The following is a 20512-nucleotide window of genomic DNA, read 5'->3' on the forward strand; positions in this document are numbered from 1 at the left end:
TTTAATATTCACAGATATGATCAAAATGGAAAATAGAAAAAGATTATGTCACCAGTTCGCCGCCCTAATGGGGGATCCTCGAACGCCATCCGCATCATCATCACCCATGGTCAGCGTCAGCATCCCCCCCCAGCTGCATCAGCAATAAGACCATCCATCTGCTTGAGCAATAGTATTCACAATCAAGCCGCACGGGTAGGGGCAGGAAAATCGTCTGCACCCTCGCCTTCCATGACCCCGGCGGCTACGCCTCATTAGTCGATGCAAGTTTCTAGTGGGAGTCATCGCGCGCTCATCGTGCTGCCGGGGAGGGTCTAATCGTCGGGTTGGGTGGAGTCAGTCGTGGCACCAGACATGGCCAGGCAGCCCAAAGATGGCCCAACAGCCCAATCATCCCAATCATCTCCTCGGCCAGCTTCACCATCCCGAAACCCACTGGCTGGCCGCCCCCCTCCTCTCTTAGTAGTAGTCGTCTTCTCTCTGCCTCCTCTCCTGTGTCTTGTCATTCATTAGATACACAGTAACTTACTAGACTAGTTAGTCGCTGCTCCTCTTTCGCCGCCCGCCCTGCAGGTTTCTCGCCCTCTTATCTTTTTTTCCCTCCCCGGCTGTCTCATTTTTTTTCCCTTTTCTCTCTTTCCCCCCCTTCACTTTTCGCCGCCGTAACCTCCCATACAAACCTTCTTCCTCCCGTCCCCTCCACCCCCCCGACTCCGAAACCTCTCTCTTTCTCTCTCTCTCTTTCTTTCCTCATTCCTCCCATCTCTCTCTCCCCTTTCTTCACTCCCTCCCTCCCTCTCTCTCTTCCCCTCTGGCCTGGTTATTCCCTGCCAGTTGAAAAGGTAATAGAGTCTGTGTCCGGGAGCGTTGAAGTGAACAACGAAACCCATCCACTGTTCAAAAGAACCGGAGATTCCATCCAGGAGAAGAATAAAGGCCTTTTTTCTCCCTCATCTCCCTCATCTCTGATTCACCTGAGATTATTCTCCAAGTTTTTCCGAAGTTCACATTCACACGTTGAACTCTCGTCTCTTCCTCACCTGCCGGACCTATTGAAGGACGTTACTGTCTCTTTCGTTTGCGACTTGCTTAATGCTGGAAGTGACTTATATACCTTGCATCCATCCTTGACAACCACCGTGGACAAGACACGCTCTCGCCGGGATTTGTTTCTTTTATTCTCTCGGAGCAAGAGCCATATAACCAACCCTGGGATTCCACCTCCTCTCTAAGTCGCCTTTCGTGTTCTGCATGTGTGCTTGTGTCAACCAAAAGTCGGATTAGCCTTATTTCTCAGCCTTGGAGTTTCCGGACGCTGTCTCATAGAACTGTACTTCGTGCTGTTTCTTCTTCCCCTCAATCAACCCCCCTTCTCCCAAAGAGACCACCTGCAACCACTTTCCTCTGGACCCGTCGGCTCTTCCTGATTTTCCCGGACCTCATTTGGCCATTTGGACCCGTTGCCTATAATAACATTAATCACTGGAGACCGTATCCTGGAACAAACAAAAACAAAAATGACTGGCCGTCTTGGATATGAGGGGCGCCCGGAGCGTCAGAACGAATACTTCATTCCTGGCGATGGTATCAGCCGGGAGGTGATCCAAGCAGACATTTGCCGTTACCTTGGAAATGATGCGCTCGTAAGACCCGGAAACCACAATGTCTGTGCCCCGCTGCTTTTCCTATGCAATTCTCTAAAATGATACGAACAATCACGCGAACATATGGGCGGAATATGCCTTCTGGCTGAATCAGTAACTGACTAGATGGGAAACAGGGTCGTCAGGGTTATTTCATTCGCGCCTACCGGAACCTCACCTCTGTATGTTGATTTTTTATTCCGTGGTGTTTCCCTAGGCGAAAAAAGAAGAAAATGTCCGACTAACGAATGGCCGTGTGCTGCAGGAAATGATTGCTGACCTCAAGAAAGACTCGGCTCGGTGGGAGGCCGATGTTATACGTCGGGCTGACCAGGGCTATCCCAGAGGTAGCTACCAACAAGAATTAAACTATTCCCAGGCACCCAGCATGCCCACGGCGTCCTACCAAGTATCTGCCGTTCATGAAGGACGTCAGCAAGGAGGGCCATCCCCTCCGCCTGCCTACTCAGCACCTCCTCCGACTCAGCCATTCGTGGTGGATCCATATGCACAATCGTACCAGGCGACCCAGAGTCCCCCGTACCCACCTGCATCAACTTACACCGGCCCAAACCATTCACCCTATGGATCTGCCCCGAACCCCTACCCTAGTGGTCAGATCCCCTACACTACTTCCAGCCAACCTCCGGTGACTGCGGAGATGCACCCGTCGTCATACACGTATGGTCCTGGCTATGTTTATGAGAATGGAAGGAGCAATGCCCCCAGGTATCCCGGGCCTGGCTATGAAACCGAACAGGACTATTCTCCAGTTACCACCGGGATCCCTTACCCTACTACCACAGCCCCGGACCCTCGGATAGGAATGGATCCCAGATACACTCCTGAGGCATCATACCCCCCGGCAGACCGCAATAGGCCACAACCAGCCAGAGGCGGGGAAGCCCCTCGCCGGACTAGGTAAAGAAAGTCAATGTTTGCTTTCTACGGGCATATATACTATGAACCTTTTTTTGTCCTTAACAATCTATATTGTACCTGGGATCTTGCAGATATATCCATACTTCTGCTTATCCTCAGAGCCCTGAAGGACCAATCTTCCTTTCTTTGCGTATAGGAACATGAGACCGGAAGGAAAAGCGTGCATCATCATTTGTCGGAAGCAATTTGCAACTACCGGAGCCACATCCTAGGACCATCGGATATTATTTCTCCTGGACACCCATCCATGTTATCTCTGATATACTCTTGACATTCCACCCAACGTCCATGGAGACGTTGCCTCGCGCTCTTGGCTGGCCTGGTTATCGCTCCATTGCGCGAGGCACACGGCCGTCTTTTTCTTTGGTGTAAAGCTTGGTCGACCCAAGCTATAACGTGATGGATTTACGAGGAGGCATTTTGGCTTTGTCTGTTGTAATTCCAGCCATTGCTGTGCTTTGTCTGTCTTCTGCCTTGCTGGGTTTTGGTTTCCATTGTCTGGTTATTTTGTGGTGTATTGGTCGTGGAATTCTCATGCGTTTGTGCCACAGTCTTCATTCTTCGATCGGTGTTTTTCGACCATCTCCTACATGTTCAGTCCGATGGAGCGCCAACTGATTTCAGGAAAATATCAGCCGGGGGCTTTTGATGACATACAGTGATGCTGTTCACGAGCTATATGTAGATATGAGCATATACGGCGTTATTTTTTTGTGGTTCGCTGGTTCTTCGATGGCTATCGCATTGACCTATGGGTTTAATAATCGACTTACAAAGTCAAGCCTGTGTTATCTTGTACTTGACCCCTTGCCTGCTCCCACCTTAAGCACTGTTCAATTGCAAGTAGCTGTCTGCATGCCTTGGCATTCTGGATCCTATGCACAGAAAGCTAATTGATGTAAATCATAGAATATCACTTGCTGAAGCAGCACGACTCCAATATTTGCCGTATCTGCTTGTAATGATGCTTTCACGTTATCTTAGTTGCCTTCAGCACATTGTGCGGCCCGATACAATACGTGGGAACGGCTTGCGTATTCGTATCAGCTGCGACGGCATGCGGTGTGAATGGCCCTTTCCTTGTATACAACTTTTGTATACAACTTCTACCACAGAAGCCAACCTCACCAACTGTCCTTTGTTCCAGTTTGTGCCAGTGATTGCTGATCGTAACACGCACCGAATTTGGGCCCCTGTTATTTGATTCACCATATAACACTTGACTATTGTATAACAGAGATCCGGACTGGTATATTGTGAAGCACCGAACAAGTCCAAGGCAACGATGCAATCAGTCACTTCTATTCTCTCGGCGTCGTTCACAAGGCCACCTCGCTATAAAATGCTCATGATTTTCATCCTGCACCGTTTCAGAGACTGCTTCTCGCACTGCTTTGGCGACAAGTTCCTGATCATCATCATCAGTTACATCCAAAATGCCTGTCTTGGACTTTCCGAACTACGTTGATGGCGATGTCAAGCTCACCATCCACCCGGATGTGTACCGTTTGCATTTAAACGTACTCTCCACACACTCCAAGGTTCTGAGGAGCCTGCTAGGGCCACCGAACGAGGTTAACCCACTACAACACATCCAGGGTATGGACCATCAAGGCGCCTATAATCTGAATCTTATCGGCGAAGCTGCCCATAAATTTGGGGTCTTCCAGCTCCAGGCAAGTAGACTCCTTACGATCACAGAATATCTGTGTCGGCTGGGTTTCTAACGAGCACTTCCAGGTCCCGCAGCAATTCACGAGCGAAGCCAGAGGCTTTCGGGCTGTGGACTACATCCCAGTCTGGCCTGTGAGAACCCGGAGATGCTGGGAGAACATTTTCAGGATGTTCTATCTCTTACCTCCTTTTCTGCATGATGACGGCCCTACCAGAAACATTCTGGATAACAGTTGGAGAGTTGTTGAGCTGGCGACAGACCTTGAAGCAGAAGATTTAATTTTACCTCTTCTCGGTGCAGCACTTGAGGGGTATGGACAGGAGCTCTATCGTTGCATATCCGATGATCCCATCGGCTGGGTGAACCTGGGACTGAGAATTCGGTCAGTCATAATCTATCAAGAGTCAGTCATCCACATCGTCGGCCGGTGGCACTATTTAACGGATGAGGGCCACGCCTTGCTCTCAGATCCGATCCGTGAAATTTGCCAGAGAAAGTATAGAGATCTGCAGTTTGATAAGCAGATGACTGACACAAGCATCCTCAACCATCCCGTCGATGATCCACAGAATAGAGATGTCTACACCTGGATGGCTAAGGCTTTTTATCAGCAGTGGCTATGCAATTCCATAGCTGATCATAAGACATATCGTTCTTTGGACGGCGGAGCGGCGTTCTACCGCGCCATCAATGCTGGCGGTAATGCCTACCTCCAGGTGGTCGACCCCGAGGCCCACCTCGTCTTGCTGCCCATTGAACAAGACGAGGTTGCAGTTATGGAACACCGGCTCGGTCAAATAAAGGACGCCGTAAAACATCTTGTTGCATATCTGCTTGAAAATCGATCGCGGTTCAACCCTGGAGTATGGGGAGAACTACACTATCTGACATGCTGCGAAGTTACGCAGCGGGATATTCCTTGGCTGACAGATAGGGCTGCACAGGAAGAGGTAGCTCTTCTACAGACCATGAATAATGCTTTGCCGGCCTTCTACATGGATAATCTCCAATTTGAGAACCGAAACGTCCAGACGCCTCAAATTATCCCCCCGATAGTTACCGAGCGTCCCTTGCCTTCATGGTCTCCAAAATCCCCCGAAGGGTATCATGATCGCACCCCTACTCAGGCCCGGAGTGACGTGACCTCGGTCGTCCATGAACCAGACCTGTCCGACGACATTTCAGTGAACAGCTTCATCAGCCCGCCTCTGTGGGATGAAGACGATTCGACGGCGCATACGGAGTCCGAATTACCAGCGGTCCCAGCCGTCGAATCACTGACCGCGGGATGTCCCCAGAATTGGGATGAAGGAGATAATGGGTTGGTTACTTATCCGAGCCCTATCTTCATGCAGTCTCCTGACGATGTTAAAGGCCACAGAGATGATACTTAGCATCATGGCTGACCGGTAGGGCTTTTGCTTATTGTGTACACTAGTCTGTATTTTAAGTCTGTGCTTCAATTCTGTCTTGTCTGTTTCGGTTTCCTTGTTTTACTACTACTTCGGTCTCCTTGTTTGACTATGTTCGTTTTCATGTTTCAATTTACCATCATGTTCGATTTTATGTCTCGGTTTCTCAATTTCGGGGGTTTATTTTCTTCCTGTATCCTGTACTTCAGATTCAGTGGCTTCTTAGGGCGCAGTAAGGATCCCCCTGGCCATCACGCATCTATTTCGTGATCATTCCTCTTTACCACAAAAACCACACTCTAGATACCAGCACAAACACAAATGAATAAAAAAAAAGATAAAATTATATGAACTCCGCTCTGTAACCATTTTCACATACAATAAATACACACACACATCTCATACCCCACCTACATCACCTTACCCCTCCCTACCAAAAGCACAAGGGTATAAACATGCCCGTTAGGAAGAAGGCGGAGGGCGCATGTACGTAGGAGAAAGATACCCAGAATCCAGATCAAGACTACCTCCGGACAAGCGAGGCCCGCCGATACTTGCTCGTTGATTGACAGCCTCCCTTTCTTCTATTCTATCGGCGCCGGAGTCACACTTGGCTCATCATTCAATGTAGAGCTAGTCGTCGGTCACGCAAGTCCGTCCACCCTATCCTTTCCATATCGCTATATCCCGGATGAGGTGATTTACTCGTCATCGTAACCCTTGGGGAATGTGCGGGGACCGGAGGGGACTATTAATCGCGAGGCGCGAGAACATTAGTATACACTGCTTCCCAAGACAAAGCAGGGCCAAATCGATTGAAGACAATTGGAAAGCGGGCAGCAACATACTGGGATAAGACATGGGGATAGTCTCCGGGTCAACGTCACCCAAGGCACGTCTGAGCGGGGGCAATCCGACGAGGGCAACGGGGCCCATGGAGCCGATAATAAGGGAGTAGAAGATAGCGGGACGTTCGTGAGAAGCCCAGCGGAGGTAGCGGAGAGGCGTGGACCAGAATTGAGGCGTCGACATTGTAAAGGATTTTCCGTTGCGGAGATGTTCGGGAGGGAGGCGTTAAAAGGAAACCGGTAGCGGAATAGATAATTTTTCAATCTGCGGGATGAATCCTCCAGGACAATTGAAACCGGGAATTGATTGAACCTGCGGAGAGGTAGGGGCGATTGAGGTCGGGGTAAACCAGGCGGATTGCGACGGGCGAGGGGAAACGATCGATGGAGGTTGATTGAAGGTGACGAAAGCCGCCAAAAGTGGATTTGCCGGGTCTTGGCGTTCGGTCCAAACACGTCGCCCGTTTGGGAGTGTCTACGTATGTACTACTACTTCCTCTTCTTTCTGGACGAGCTCTCCTCGAACGACAAAACATCATTCTTTTGTGGTTTGCTCGCCGGATTTTGTTTCTCATTTCGCTCCTCCGCTGTGCGGATATTTGCCAACTCAAGATGCGGTGGTCTCTTTCCCTCTTTCTGTTTGGCTTCTCGGCTGTTGTACATGCGCTCAGTAGTTCGGGGAACCGCCTGCTGGTTGTGTTGGAGGATGGATCGGAGAAGGATCTGTATTCTACGTTTTGGAGTGATCTAGAAGGTATGAACTTCCATTTGGACGTTGGAAAAAATGCAGATTGGAGGTGTGCTGACGATATATGCAATAGCTCGCGGTTATGACCTCGTCTTTGAATCTCCCAAGAGTGACAAGCTTTCCCTCTTCGATCTGGGTGAGAGGGCTTACGACCACCTTCTTCTCCTGCCTCCTAGGTCCAAAGGTTAGCGGCGACTTTCAGGATTCGAATGTTAGCTACAAGGGCATGCAATTGACCGTGTGACCAGGATTTGGACCTTCTTTGAGCCCCAAGAACATCGTCGACTTTATGAACAAGGACGGTAACGTCCTCCTCGCGCTCTCGGGCAAGTCCACCACTCCCAGCGCCGTCAGCTCGCTGCTTCTGGAACTCGATCTTCACCTGGCTACCGACCGTTCGTCTGTCGTTGTCGACCACTTCAACTACGATACCCTGTCTGCGGCCGAAAAGCACGATGTCCTTCTCCTCCAGCGCCCCGGCCCATTGAGACCCGATACCAAGGCTTTCTTCGACGGGGAGGGTGTCCTGGCTTTGCCAAGGGCCGCTCCTCACACGCTCGGCGACCACGCTCTCATTGCGCCTATCCTGCGCGCTCCTGCGACTGCCTACAGCTATAACCCTAAGGAAGACTTGTCTGCGGGAGAGGATGTCTGGGCCACCGGCTCTCAGCTGGCTCTCGTCTCCGCCATGCAGACCCGTGCATCCTCTCGCTTCACCCTGCTCGGCTCCGTCGAGAGTCTCCAGGACAAGTGGTTCTCCGCGACCGTCAAGGCGCCCGGCAACGGAAAGGAGACCGGCACGGCCAACCAGGAATTCGCCAAGCAGTTGACTGCCTGGACCTTCAAGGAGACCGGTGTCCTTAAGGTTGGCAAGATCGAGCACCACCTGGCTAAGGACGACCTTACTGCCGAGGACCTCAACCCCTCGATCTACCGCATCAAGAACGAGACCGTATGTGCCCACTAACTCTTCCGCAACCTAGCCGCCAAACCCCTGCTGACGTGTCCCTATAGGTTTTCAGCATTGAGATCTCCGAGTACAGCCACGACCGGTACATTCCTTTCGAGGTGCCCGCCAACGATGCTCTGCAGCTCGAGTTCACCATGCTCTCTCCCTTCCACCGCCTGAAGTTGGAGCCTACCGCCCGCACCGAGAACAGCACCATTTACAGCACGCAATTTACCGTCCCTGACCAGCACGGTATCTTCTCCTTCCGGGTCAACTACAAGCGCCCGTTCCTCACCAACATTGAGGAAAAGCACGAGGTGACTGTCCGCCACTTCGCCCACAACGAGTACCCCCGCAGCTGGAAGATCAGCGGAGGATGGGTCTGGATCGCTGGCCTGTGGTCTGTGATCGGCGGGTTCCTGGCCTTTGTGTTCGTGTGGCTCTACTCGGAGCCCGCCTCGGCCAAGGTCAAGAAGACCCAGTAAAGTAATGTATCATTTGAAAGATCAGTAAATGAAATCTGCTGCACAATGCACGCTTTGAGAACGACGATGCGAATCGTAGAATGCCCAAGTCAGTCTGCGTGGTCAGACGAGACCCATACATTGCATATGTACAATCTAGTAGTATAATATGGTGTAAATCCCCATAACCTGATACTCATACACACTATCAGGGCTTGGGTACATGAGCGAAGTAGTCCCAACAATCAAACAATCATCCAAACTCCAAGCCAAATGCCAGCGAAAACAACAAAAGCACAACATGATGTTACAGTGCACTAGGGAAACCAATCTGTGTCACCATCACTCAGGACACCAGATATAACGAACCCCCCTCACAGACCACGAGTCTTCTCCGGATCCATCTGCACCTCATCACCGCTAATTTCCTTGACCGTCTCAAACGCCGGCTTGCCCGCATATAGCTGCTGGGACGAGCTGGAGCCGCCGCCTTCCGTCGTCGATACCGAGATGGGCTGGTTTCCGCGGAACCGCTTGCGCATATCGATCAGGCCGCGTCTATAGAAGGACAAACAGTTAGTAACCCTGATGACTTGGCGGTGATTGCGTTTTACAAGAAGGTAGCGGCTCTTTACTCACTTGCACTCGCTGAATCCCTTCCGCAATTGCTGGCATCGCATGGGAAGCTCGTCGACGTACGGCTCACTCAGACATTCGCGGGGCGAGCGCCGTTGCACCATGATGCAGTCTGATTCTTGGAGACATTGGGCCAGAGCATTTCCTGTTCATCCAGGTGAGATTGATTAGAGAGTGTGGAGCTGAAGCTGAAGTTGGGGACAATGAGGTGGTGATCTCCGTTCGGGGATACGTCGAGTATCCAAGCCGCAATTTAAGAGTATGGTAAAGGATATAAGGGTCAAACGTACTGATCTCTTGGCAGGAACTCGGCATTTTGGCGAACAACAATGGCCGAATTGCTCAGCCAACTGACAAGCAGGAACAATACCGGTCTGCGGCGGCGGACATCTGGAGATAATTTGTCTGATCGGAAAACAAACTCAACCAACGGGCCTTGCCCCGGATTAGGTAAGCCATCACATGAAGAAGGCCCCCATGACGTCTGGGGGGAATCCTGACTTGCTGCTTGTTCCGCTTGATTTATCCTCTTCCCCTAGTCATGCGGTCTTGGGTCTTTGAAGCATTGCTTCGGCGCATTATGGTTCACTACTACTACTGCAGGTGATAAGTATTTTAGTTGGTTGATTTGCAAATTGTCCATCCCTTTTCGATAATAGGAGGTTTGGTCTTAATCGTCATGGCGCGCGTTCCGGTCATTGGACGGCTGTTTTGGTTCGAGTATTTGGCCCTTTTTGGGTCGCTGATTTTGGTATTGCTGGAATGGGTTATACATATTATCACATTCTGTCTGCGTAAGTAGTGTGTTCATTCTCTGGAATTGTGGTCTATGTCGAGGGGCAAGAGCTAACTGACGCAGCTGAACCTGTTATTAAGTTCTGTTACGATCGATCCAAGACTATCTTCAACGCCTTCATTCCTCCCGATGACCCGGCTAAGCGCGGTAAAGAAGAGAAAATTGCTGCGTCGGTTGCTCTGGCGTCGGACTTCACGGATATATGCGCGCTGTTCGGATATGAGGCGGAGGAACATATCGTCCAGACAGGGGATGGCTATCTGCTTGGTCTGCACCGACTGCCCTATCGGAAAGGAGAGGAGGGGAGGAAGATCAACCAGGGCGAAGGGAGCATCAAGAAGAAGGTCGTCTATCTCCACCATGGTCTCATGATGTGCAGTGAAGTCTGGATCTGTCTGTCAGAGGAGCAGCGATGCCTTCCGTTTCAATTAGTCGAAAGGGGCTATGACGTGTGGTTGGGGAACAATAGAGGAAACAAGTACTCGAAGAAGTCCGTCAAGCATTCGCCCCTGTCGAACGAGTTCTGGGACTTTTCGATCGATCAGTTCTCGTTCCATGATATCCCAGACAGCATCAAGTATATCCTGGAAGTGACAGGGCAGCCCTCCCTGTCATACGTGGGGTTCTCGCAGGGAACAGCGCAGGCATTTGCGACGCTGTCCATTCATCCTTTGTTGAATCAGAAGATCGATGTCTTTGTGGCTCTCGCGCCGGCAATGGCTCCGACAGGTCTTCCAAATCATCTCGTGGACTCGCTCATGAAGGCTTCGCCGAACTTCCTGTTTCTGCTGTTTGGCAGACGCAGCATCCTTAGCTCAACGACGATGTGGCAGACAATTCTCTACCCGCCTATCTTTGTTTGGATCATCGACACGTCACTTCGCGGCCTGTTCAATTGGAGGTGCAAGAACATCAGCCGCTGGCAGAAGCTGGCAGGGTACCTGCATCTGTTTTCCTTCACTAGCACCAAGTCGGTCGTCCATTGGTTCCAGATTATTCGGCACCGGAATTTCCAGTTCTACGATGACGAAATCCATGCCCCGCTCAGTATTGTGGCCAGTGAGCGATTTTACAAGCCGGTCAAGTACCCGACTAAGAACATTAAGACGCCCATTGTCCTGTTGTATGGCGGTAGCGATAGTCTCGTTGATATCAACGTGATGTTGTCCGAGCTCCCTCGCGGGACCGTGGCGAAGGAAATCCCGCAGTATGAGCATTTAGATTTCTTGTGGGCGCGTGATGTGGACCAATTGGTATTCAACCATGTCTTCGAAGCGCTGGAGCGGTACAGCTCGGAGAATCAGAAAGGGACATTGATGGAGAAGGTTAATGGTGCCGCGGGCACATATGTACCGACATAAAGTACGAGGTCCTGCACCAATGAAGACACGCATAATCTTAGAGGAGATCCATACCCACCATCGCCAAATGTGACAGCTTGCGTGTTTTGACTCGCGGGTCTGACTGCCTCAGAGCAGATCGCGATACGAGAGACAAAGGTCATTGTTCGCCTTACTTTGTATAATTGTTTGCCTATAACTTGTTTGTTAAGCCTTGATTGTTTCTGTACAGCATACACTATATCACAGTCTAATATAACCTCAACACCACCAATCACCTCGCCAACACCATGCGAAGCAACGCAGACCGGATGCCTTGAAGCTGACAGACCTCCAATGGCCTTCATCGGTACTTCAATACTACTTCGTTGCCTAGATAGATCCATGAGAGATCGGCTCCTGACCCCTTCAGTGACATACGTCATATGTATCGACCGGCAGCGCTTTTCTTCAGATCCATATGCAGGGAGATGGTCCCAGTGTCGGGTCTGGTCTTGTTCTTCCCGTCCCCGACGCCTCACATCCACATGTGATGCATAGACCAACGCGTCCCCATCACATCTGCACTTTTCGCAACCAAGCACGACTCAAACCAATGTTTGTGCAGCCCAACCCCCAGGGAATATCTCTCCCAATGTGACACATCAGCTTGGCTCTCAATCATACTGATACAACCACCAAGTACCATGTCCCCCCCTCCCCCCCGGTCAGGTGGTAATGGGATGGCGATGGTCTGATGCCCTAGCGCACCATCAATGCGCGTGCACATCGGTCCAATATAGATTACAGATTATAATAAATTAATGATAGGCACACAGACAGCCAACCTCCCGGAAGTTGGGGACCGGAGGTCCGGTGCGGTGGTCCGTACTTTTTGTCTGCCGTGGCCTCAAACGATTTAGTCAGGATTTATCAACCCAGTCTACCAAGTGGTCCTAAGGCTACTTAGTGCTGATGAGCAGCAAATGTGCTTCCCGCTTAGTCTCGGGGGTGATTCCGTCCCTGGCAGACTAAAGTTGGGTTGGTTGAGTTGGCGTCGGAATCTGCTTCCGGTTCCTGGAATCGGGCACATCCCGATGTCCCTTTGGATGATTTCCTTCTTCTTCCTTTTTACTGGTAGGAAGGGCATGTCTGGTTATTGGCTTGGTCGCTGCTGACAGGTAATTTTTGGGGCTTAAGTAGATGAATGACCTGCATGGCATCGTATGGGGGGAGGTTCTTTTGTGATTATGATGGAGAGCGAGAGGGAGGGAGGGAGATTATTGTTATGAGAGGGGAAGATCGATCATTGTGCTTGTCTTCGGGGCAAGGCGGAGGTGGGTTTGGGACTTTTGCGTGATATTCATGAGTTCTCCTGTAGAGAGACAGTGTGAGTGTGAGTGTGTGTAGAAAGCACTCTGTACCATTGCTAGTTTCTGGTTAGATAGCACATCCAGTTAATATTTATTGATCAGTAGTCGCCATGGCCTGCCTGCCCGGCGTCTATCTATCTGCTTTCCTCGTCCTTGCAGCGGTTACTAGCCTTAATGATTCCCCCCGTTTCCCTGTTTCTGAGACAATACTAGCAATTGGAGCCCGGCTGAGTGCATGTGAAGCTGAGTGTCTTGTGGGCGCTGAAGAACTCGAGGTAAGGTAAGAGGGAATAATCCAGTTTCAGCTTCCAACATTTATCATGTCATCCCCATCGTTCTCCATCAATCATCCTCTCCTCCTCCACCCACCCCCCCCAATCCTATCTGAATCCACACACACACACACACCTCCCTCTCTTTCCCCTTCAAACATGCCACATCCCCATCTGCGAGGCTCTGCTGAGCTCATCAGGGCTGCAGATCTCGGGGGGAGGTGGTAAGAGAGATGACTGTCTGAACCATTCGAGAAGAAGAATAATCAATCGGATCAGGGGATAAGGGGAGGGTGCGAGATTCAATTATTGGCCAAGCCATGCCGCGCCCCCCCTTCTTGAGGGAGGATGGATGCGCTGGGCTTTCTGCCCCCATCCGCAGTGATCATTCTACGGTCTACGGTGTCCTGCCGAATCGGAGGGAGGGAAGAGGGGGAAGAGGGGGGCGAAAGAGCAGGGGATGATGGAAAGAGAAAGAGAAAGTGAGAGGCTGATACGATCTGATCTCAGACTTGGAGAGAAAAGTGATGGTGTTGTTTCTCTTTCTGCCCCCCCTTCTATCTGTCTCTTTCTTCCTCTCAGTAGGAAAATGATGCCCGTCAAGATGGGGGTCAACTTCCCCCTCTAGCTTATAACCACACAGCACCTTGCTCTATTACTACTGTTTCTTTTCGTTCTGGATCATCGGGACCCAAGAAATTAACCAGAACCTCCCTATCGCCAGCTGCTAACCTCGACTGTACTAGGGGCTTAAGGTTTAAGAGCGGCCGCACAACAAATCGCCGTTCGATTCGAGGCTCACCGCCGCAAATTGGAGAGAGACCCTGCCGTGCCTTTTTTTTTTTGACTTTTTTTGCTTTTCCCTCTCGTGCAGTTCTTCAACGGGGAACTTCAGGGATCAGGAAACAGACGAAACCGAGAAAAGAAATTTCAGAAGGAATTGATTTGATCGTCTCTCCGTTAGGCCGTTATTGCATCATATCATCTGCTGTCCTCGTCGGTAAGCCAAATTCGACGTTCTTCTCTGCTGCTCTTCAATGGAACTTACCGATCCTTTTCCTGTCCTCCCCACAAACCGGGACCAAGTCCGTGTTCGCTGACTTAGCTTCTTGCTACTGCTCTGCTTGTCTGGTTCTCACTCACTCATCCTCTCTCTCTCTTTAAACTAGTGTCTCCCTCCCCCCGAAAGTCACCGACCGATCTGTCGACAGCAGCTACCTATCCTTTCCTTCTTTCCCTCCTCTGCTCTCCACCTCAACACCCGCGGCCTTGCTTCAAACCGTCCCTTTCTCTGGCGCTTCCATCCTGCCAGCTCCCGGGGAATTGGTCGGGAATTGATTGGCATTGAGACCGATGTAACGGATCGCGTGTTGCTGCCCTTGCTCTCCCAGCACTTCCTCCCCGCCCACCCCCCTCAAAGGGAGTCCAGTCCACCTCCTTCTCTCCTCCCCCCATTCCCCAATCTGCTTAACTCAAATCAAATCATCGGCGCGCATTGAATCTGGATCCACCGTCCACTCGATACCCTCACCGTGAAACAACCCTTATCTGTCGCAGCATTCGGATCGGGTTAAGTCTACGTTCCAGCTTCGACCACTGATTCCGCCCCAGGATCAGAACAATATAATTGTTGGCTCAGACGTTACCGGAACCCTATCGGAGTCGACTCTTTCACTTTCGCATCGAATTATACTCTTTCAATCGCCGAATACGCGGCTACCGTTACAATGCGGCCACAGTAAGCTCCGCCTCGGACTCTCTATTCCGCAACAATCGATCGGAGGTTGTCGCAGTCGCTAATACACTGGGTTCTTAATAGGCGGGAATACCATATCGTTGTTTTAGGTGCTGGTGGGTACACACATCTGTGACAGACAATAAGAAATGTTTCACCGCTGACCATCGGTCGTTGTCGGCGCAATAGGAGGTGTGGGAAAGAGCTGTCTTACTGGTATGCTCCTGGTCGCATATATCTACCTGGTTCTTTGCCATGATTTGCTGATGCTGAGTAGCTCAATTCGTGCAAAATGTCTGGATCGAGAGCTATGACCCTACAATCGAGGATTCATACCGGAAGCAGATCGACGTGGATGTAAGTTCGGCTTCGACCTTGTCTGGATATAGTCACTTACACTCCTAGGGCCGGCAATGTATTCTGGAAATGTATGTGTTGTGCGCAGCGAATCTGTTCCACAGCGCAGTTGCATCACTACGGTGAACCGAGATAGCTGACTGTTGTATCCAGACTGGACACTGCAGGAACAGAACAGTTTAGTAAGTCTTCGTGGACACGGTAGCATCCAAGTTCTCTGGTACTAACATTTTCTTAGCGGCCATGAGGTAAATGCGCCCACTCAGGACTCCCTCCTCCCGCCAAGTTATACGGCGTATTTACAACCGTTGCCATTTCGGGCCCCATGCTGACGTTGGATTGCATTCCAGAGAGTTGTACATGAAACAAGGCCAAGGGTTTCTGCTCGTATTCTCAATTACGAGCATGTCCTCGCTGAACGAGTTGTCCGAGCTACGCGAACAAATAATCCGCATCAAGGAGGATGAGAAAGTTCCCATTGTCATCGTGGGCAACAAGTCCGACCTGGAAGAGGACCGCGCTGTGCCACGCGCGCGCGCATTCGCCCTCTCCCAAACCTGGGGAAACGCCCCCTACTACGAAACCTCGGCCCGTCGACGAGCTAACGTCAACGAAGTCTTCATTGACCTCTGCCGACAGATCATCCGAAAGGACCTGCAAGGAAATTCCAAGAACTCCGACTCAGATCGCAAACGGGAAGGTGGCAATCGGCAGGACCGTCGAAAGGACAAAAAGCGCCAGACCCGGCGCAAGGGACCCTGCGTGATCCTATAATTAGTCCTAATCGCGACCCTTTCCCCGACACGACGAACGTACCACCAAATGAACGAGAGCAAGCGCATGGGCTAGCCCCCCTGACCACTTACTATCTTACATCGCTCACCATTACGCACATGACTTACCCACTGCACACTGCACATACCCCGTCTACAAAGCCTGTCTAATGTCGAAACACCTACTACTACTACTACTACTACTACTATTACTTACTACTACTACTACTTATTCACCCAACCCTTACCTGACCTTATCCTATGCCATGTTTCATCATACGCCTGTCCACGTGCTCCCACGATAGATATATGTGACTTATAGCCTCGAATATTTTGTTTCTTATACTTGTTCTTTTCCTATTGCCATGTCTAACATTACATCTGTGACTTTTTTTTGCCGGAGGAATGGAAAAGTGTAAATTTCTTATTCTCTTTTCTTCTCTACCGATTTAGATGCTCCTCTTTTGCGAATGTGAACAGCGAGACTTGCTCTTATTTCTTTCTTTGTATCTTCCTTGCTTCCTGGATATTGATCGTGAGAGAGAAAAAGCAGAAGCAGAATTGGATAGATTGCTCCACAGCGATAGGAAGTTCGATGAGACGATCCCGATTGGTTCCAAAATAGATATGTTACTTTTCCTATTGTTTCTTCGTGTTACTCTTAGACATTTCGACAGCTTGTATGCTGCATGTTTTGATCAAGCGGTGGAAAAGAACGAATAGAAGTATGTCTCAGGATAAGTCACCTAAGTGTATTGCATGTTCAGGCAGTGATGTATTTTATGACTTCAAATCTATCACCAAGTACAAACGCGGTGTCTTCCTACTTTACTATACTATAGTACTGTTGCTCACTTCCTAATCTGATACTATCATATCACAGGTAGATATACCCGCGAGTGGCCCGCAAGTCACATGAGTCAATCACAACAATCCAATTATCTCACGAGGTGCTTTCTGTACAGCACCGTAGCATAGGCATTCGTCAACTACCAGCCTTTCCATACGCCGAAATTAAGTATCCAGTCGCGTATCCCTAAATCCAAAGTCCTTTCTCAAAACTAAGTAGCCGGGCTCTTCAGAACCCAAGCATACACTATAACACCCAGAAGCGCTGCTCTGACTACTATTGATCTAGCCAAGACCCCCCTGCTATCAAACACACAAGCACTGTAGTCAAAAGCCACGCATCTATTTAAAGTCCAATTGTTGTAAGTTTATACCGAACATAATCATCAACGCGAGTAGACCCATTCGAGCAGATTCCCCCTCCTTCTTCCATTTCTTCCATGTCTTGGATGAATTTATCGAGATATTCGCCGGCAGCACTGAAGTGAAGAATGCGCCCGATAGAATGATGGACTTTCAGAAGTTGAGGGGATGGTGGTTCTATACTTCCGTTGGGGGTGGCATAGAGCGTGCGGGTGATAGGAAGTCTATGGATTCGGAACATGCGGTTTGGGTCGATATAGTTGATTGTGTATGTGTGTGGATGATCCTGGACTTGTTCGAAGGTGATCTCGAAAGCACGAAATGATTGATGAAGGTCGTGAGTTAAGGTTAGCGTGTTTAGAAGTTGTTGGTTAATGTTGGTTTTGTTGATGAGGGAAATAGTTTTTGGGTCGAACATCATTAGGATCTTGTGAGTAGCCTAGAGGATTAATTAGCAGAATGCTACAAGCTTAAGTGATAACGTACTAATTTCGATTCTCCAGCAATATGTATGTCACTATGAGACATGAGAGAATGAGGAATGATATACGCTACTTCGAGATAGGTCATGCCTTTAGCTTCCTGCAGCAAAGGATTCCCGTCATCGTCTTTCACGTTATCTCCATCTAGTACCTTGCATCTCTTTTCAGCCTCCCGAATATCGAACTTTCGGGTCACGACACATCGATGGCGGTCACGCGTGAGACAGGCTTGTCGTAGATCAGGGATGTGCTGTGGAGTGCCAATAGTTGGTTCTAATGAATCTATCATCGTAGGTTGAGTAGCCTTCGCGGCTGTTAGTTTAACTAAATATAGACGGAGTCAGCATCCTGCGGTGACTAGATATGTCAGCAACATACGTGGTAAGAAGAAATTATCTATCAGATAATCGGCGAAGTGGACTAAACATTGAAGAAGGATGTTTTGCTCTTCGGAAGTCCATCTCTCAAAAGTGTGTAACCTTGCTAGGACCTCAGCTACTCTGATTTCTGTTGTGACTCCAAGATGATCGTGTTCGATGAGAGTGAAGAAGAGGATCAGGAACTCATCTTCAGCAGAGACCTCCTCTTTCGTGAGGCGTATAAGTGTTAGTGGTCTATAATCTTTGTTCGATGTCTGTAAAGGCTCGAAACGTTCAATTAGCTTGTCAAAAAGCTTCGTGGCTTTATCATGCTCTTCTGGTGTCAAGCATTGCTGGTCGGGAAAGATGACTTCATCCAAGGATGAGCAATGTCGGTGAAGCGGAGAAGCCATGATGGCTGGTAACCTCCGTTTCCAGTTTTTGGGCTTCTGATAAAGAGGGTTGTGCCGATATTATCTCTAATCTGAGGTATTGAGTGGGGATGGCAGCTCTAAATTACACAGTATAGTTAGTGACTGAAAGATGCTCGTCAACCGAGCATTGATATCGATCAAGCCCGGCTTTACTAGTATTTCCGACACCCAAGGAAATCTAACTGCTACGCGAGTTTCACAAGGGATTGTATTAGGTAGCACATGCACCAAATATATTATATGGCTGATGTAGTATTTCGAAATGATAAAAGCAATCTACTTCTATTCATTGAATCATCCATTGCCTCTGAAGAAGTTTCCATGGAATGAGGTAGGGAAAATTATTTTGCGAAAGAAAGACACCATTAATTCAATAGCACAGCAACAGAAAAGAATCACTCCCTCAAATTAATGACCTCGAGATCAAGATTTGATAGCATAAGTCCGCCGATACACCTCATCAATTTTCTCCAAGTAGTATGTTCCCGGTGCTAGGGAGGCTATGTCTCCAGATGGAGTATAGTCATTGCTTCCGTAGGCTTTCAGTCGGAGTGTACAGGCCTTGATATACACTGTATCAGTATAGAGCAACAACTTGATCACCAAAGGATCGAGAAAGCTACATAATTCTGTTGGCTTACCTCTTCATATTCCTCGGGCGTAGCGATATGTCTCTGATTCAGGCGGTTCATGAGATCGATTTTCTCAACCATGGGGTTTAGGTCGCCGGTTACTTTGAAGGCGAAGAGAGTGCTGGCTAGACCGCTGCCGTACTTTATCCACAATATGCGTTAGAACTGATGGATATATAGTTCAATTTGGGGACATGGGTGTGACTTACACTAAACATGCCAATAGTTTTCCCCTCCGCAGTGGCAAGATCGATATTACTGATCAAGCTGATGAGTGAGCAATAGAGACTGCCTGTGTACATATTTCCACACAAAGAGGGCGCAGCGATGCATGGCTCGACCCGTTTCTTGAACTGATCTTTTGTCAGAGCTACAAGGGTCTTCTCTAGATTTTTGTCTTTGAGGGATTCTTCGTAGGTCAGGGTGCGGAGCTCAGGTGGGATTGCAGTCAGATCTGTGTCTGGGTTCGAGCTCGACTGGTGTAGAAGGTCGTCATATTTGAGTCGACCGTACGACTTGCTGACTAGCTTGCAGTTTGGAGTATGGAAGGCCATGTAGTCGAAGAGGTCGAGGACATTCTCGACGTTCTTGTTGTTCGCGCTTCTGCGACGGAGGAGGTCCTTGTGGCATCCGTCCAGGGCGCGGATATAGCAAGTGATTGATTCATGGCCATTGACGAGAGGGAACTCTGATTTGAGGTCTGGTTTGTAGAAGTCGTACGTGTGTGTCATATAGACTCCTCTAATGCTATGGTCCAGGGAGAGGAGCGCGTTGGGGCCCACGAGCATGGCAACGCAACCTGCACCACCGGTAGGACGACTGGAAGACTCTTTGTAGAGGGCAATGTCGGATGCTACGACGATGGCGTCTCGCCCGTCCCAGGACCGGGACTCGACCCAGTTTATAGCGTTGAAGAGAGCATTAGTTCCGCCGTAGCAGGCGTGAATAGTGTCAATACCTTCAATGCTTGTGTTGCCGGAAGGCTCGAAGAGGGTTGTAAGAACGGACTTGATGGACTTGGCCTTGTCGATCAGGGATTCCGTGCCTACTTCGAGACGACCGATGGAGTTGGGGTCAATGCTGTATTTCCTGAGGAGGGAGGACACGGCTGTTAGTGCTAGAGAGCAAACATCTGAACGGTTGGTTAGTTGGAATTCTCAGTACTTGAAAAGACAGGATGGTGTATTTTGATTAGAACATACCCTCTCTATCGGTGCAGTAATTCATGCACTTGAGTCCCAGTCCGATGGTGTACTTGCCGGCTGAGACACCTTGGTGTTTCTCGAAGAGGATTTGATCCAGACACTGTTTGATCAGGCAATCAGACAGACTCCTAGGAGATGAAGGATTGCATTACCTGGGCTGGGACATAGATCTCCATGGCCTTAATGCCGACATTCTCTGGGTAAGATGCCATCGTGTGAATGAAAGCAGATATGGAACAGAAGCTG

General features: G+C 49.6%; 12 protein-coding genes across 12 annotated transcripts; 8 read left to right on the forward strand and 4 right to left on the reverse strand.

Moving 5' to 3' along the window:
- Window positions 1-45: 45 nt before the first annotated feature.
- An07g04147 (uncharacterized protein) lies at window positions 46-1232 on the forward strand (the record flags this gene model as incomplete). The annotated part of the gene is made up of 2 exons (XM_059748391.1): window positions 46-257; window positions 542-1232. The coding sequence occupies 2 exons, from the start codon at window positions 46-48 to the stop codon at window positions 1230-1232; spliced, it is 903 nt and encodes a 300-aa protein (XP_059605374.1).
- A 285-nt stretch (window positions 1233-1517) lies between these two features.
- On the forward strand, window positions 1518-2568 carry An07g04160 (uncharacterized protein; the record flags this gene model as incomplete). The annotated part of the gene is made up of 3 exons (XM_059748392.1): window positions 1518-1643; window positions 1781-1825; window positions 1861-2568. 3 exons carry the CDS (start codon window positions 1518-1520, stop codon window positions 2566-2568), a joined length of 879 nt encoding a protein of 292 aa, XP_059605375.1.
- A 1453-nt stretch (window positions 2569-4021) lies between these two features.
- Window positions 4022-5654, forward strand: An07g04170 (uncharacterized protein; the record flags this gene model as incomplete). The annotated part of the gene is made up of 2 exons (XM_059748393.1): window positions 4022-4184; window positions 4270-5654. 2 exons carry the CDS (start codon window positions 4022-4024, stop codon window positions 5652-5654), a joined length of 1548 nt encoding a protein of 515 aa, XP_059605376.1.
- Window positions 5655-6373: 719 nt separating this feature from the next.
- Window positions 6374-6704, reverse strand: An07g04180 (uncharacterized protein; the record flags this gene model as incomplete). Its single annotated transcript, XM_001391463.3, has 2 exons — window positions 6374-6420; window positions 6521-6704. The coding sequence occupies 2 exons, from the start codon at window positions 6702-6704 to the stop codon at window positions 6374-6376; spliced, it is 231 nt and encodes a 76-aa protein (XP_001391500.1).
- A 428-nt stretch (window positions 6705-7132) lies between these two features.
- An07g04190 (uncharacterized protein) lies at window positions 7133-8702 on the forward strand (the record flags this gene model as incomplete). The annotated part of the gene is made up of 4 exons (XM_001391464.3): window positions 7133-7274; window positions 7342-7452; window positions 7517-8220; window positions 8283-8702. 4 exons carry the CDS (start codon window positions 7133-7135, stop codon window positions 8700-8702), a joined length of 1377 nt encoding a protein of 458 aa, XP_001391501.1.
- Window positions 8703-9996: 1294 nt separating this feature from the next.
- Window positions 9997-11474, forward strand: An07g04200 (uncharacterized protein; the record flags this gene model as incomplete). The annotated part of the gene is made up of 2 exons (XM_001391465.1): window positions 9997-10111; window positions 10177-11474. 2 exons carry the CDS (start codon window positions 9997-9999, stop codon window positions 11472-11474), a joined length of 1413 nt encoding a protein of 470 aa, XP_001391502.1.
- Window positions 11475-11511: 37 nt separating this feature from the next.
- Window positions 11512-12222, reverse strand: An07g04210 (hypothetical protein; the record flags this gene model as incomplete). The annotated part of the gene is made up of 3 exons (XM_059748394.1): window positions 11512-11577; window positions 11714-12019; window positions 12067-12222. 3 exons carry the CDS (start codon window positions 12220-12222, stop codon window positions 11512-11514), a joined length of 528 nt encoding a protein of 175 aa, XP_059605377.1.
- A 196-nt stretch (window positions 12223-12418) lies between these two features.
- An07g04220 (hypothetical protein) lies at window positions 12419-13419 on the forward strand (the record flags this gene model as incomplete). Its single annotated transcript, XM_059748395.1, has 6 exons — window positions 12419-12531; window positions 12578-12613; window positions 12692-12822; window positions 12908-13080; window positions 13278-13301; window positions 13357-13419. The coding sequence occupies 6 exons, from the start codon at window positions 12419-12421 to the stop codon at window positions 13417-13419; spliced, it is 540 nt and encodes a 179-aa protein (XP_059605378.1).
- A 121-nt stretch (window positions 13420-13540) lies between these two features.
- On the forward strand, window positions 13541-14241 carry An07g04230 (uncharacterized protein; the record flags this gene model as incomplete). Its single annotated transcript, XM_059748396.1, has 4 exons — window positions 13541-13559; window positions 13588-13601; window positions 13663-13861; window positions 13952-14241. The coding sequence occupies 4 exons, from the start codon at window positions 13541-13543 to the stop codon at window positions 14239-14241; spliced, it is 522 nt and encodes a 173-aa protein (XP_059605379.1).
- A 563-nt stretch (window positions 14242-14804) lies between these two features.
- On the forward strand, window positions 14805-15943 carry An07g04240 (uncharacterized protein; the record flags this gene model as incomplete). The annotated part of the gene is made up of 8 exons (XM_001391469.1): window positions 14805-14815; window positions 14897-14928; window positions 15002-15028; window positions 15090-15169; window positions 15218-15240; window positions 15323-15351; window positions 15408-15417; window positions 15520-15943. 8 exons carry the CDS (start codon window positions 14805-14807, stop codon window positions 15941-15943), a joined length of 636 nt encoding a protein of 211 aa, XP_001391506.1.
- Window positions 15944-17003: 1060 nt separating this feature from the next.
- Window positions 17004-18408, reverse strand: An07g04250 (uncharacterized protein; the record flags this gene model as incomplete). The annotated part of the gene is made up of 5 exons (XM_059748397.1): window positions 17004-17038; window positions 17108-17133; window positions 17166-17593; window positions 17641-17918; window positions 18015-18408. The coding sequence occupies 5 exons, from the start codon at window positions 18406-18408 to the stop codon at window positions 17004-17006; spliced, it is 1161 nt and encodes a 386-aa protein (XP_059605380.1).
- Window positions 18409-18852: 444 nt separating this feature from the next.
- An07g04260 (uncharacterized protein) lies at window positions 18853-20478 on the reverse strand (the record flags this gene model as incomplete). Its single annotated transcript, XM_001391471.3, has 5 exons — window positions 18853-18990; window positions 19071-19202; window positions 19271-20193; window positions 20264-20366; window positions 20419-20478. 5 exons carry the CDS (start codon window positions 20476-20478, stop codon window positions 18853-18855), a joined length of 1356 nt encoding a protein of 451 aa, XP_001391508.1.
- Window positions 20479-20512: the final 34 nt, after the last annotated feature.

Source organism: Aspergillus niger (assembly GCF_000002855.4).
Source record: "Aspergillus niger supercontig An07".
In the NCBI taxonomy this organism is placed as follows: domain Eukaryota; kingdom Fungi; phylum Ascomycota; class Eurotiomycetes; order Eurotiales; family Aspergillaceae; genus Aspergillus; species Aspergillus niger.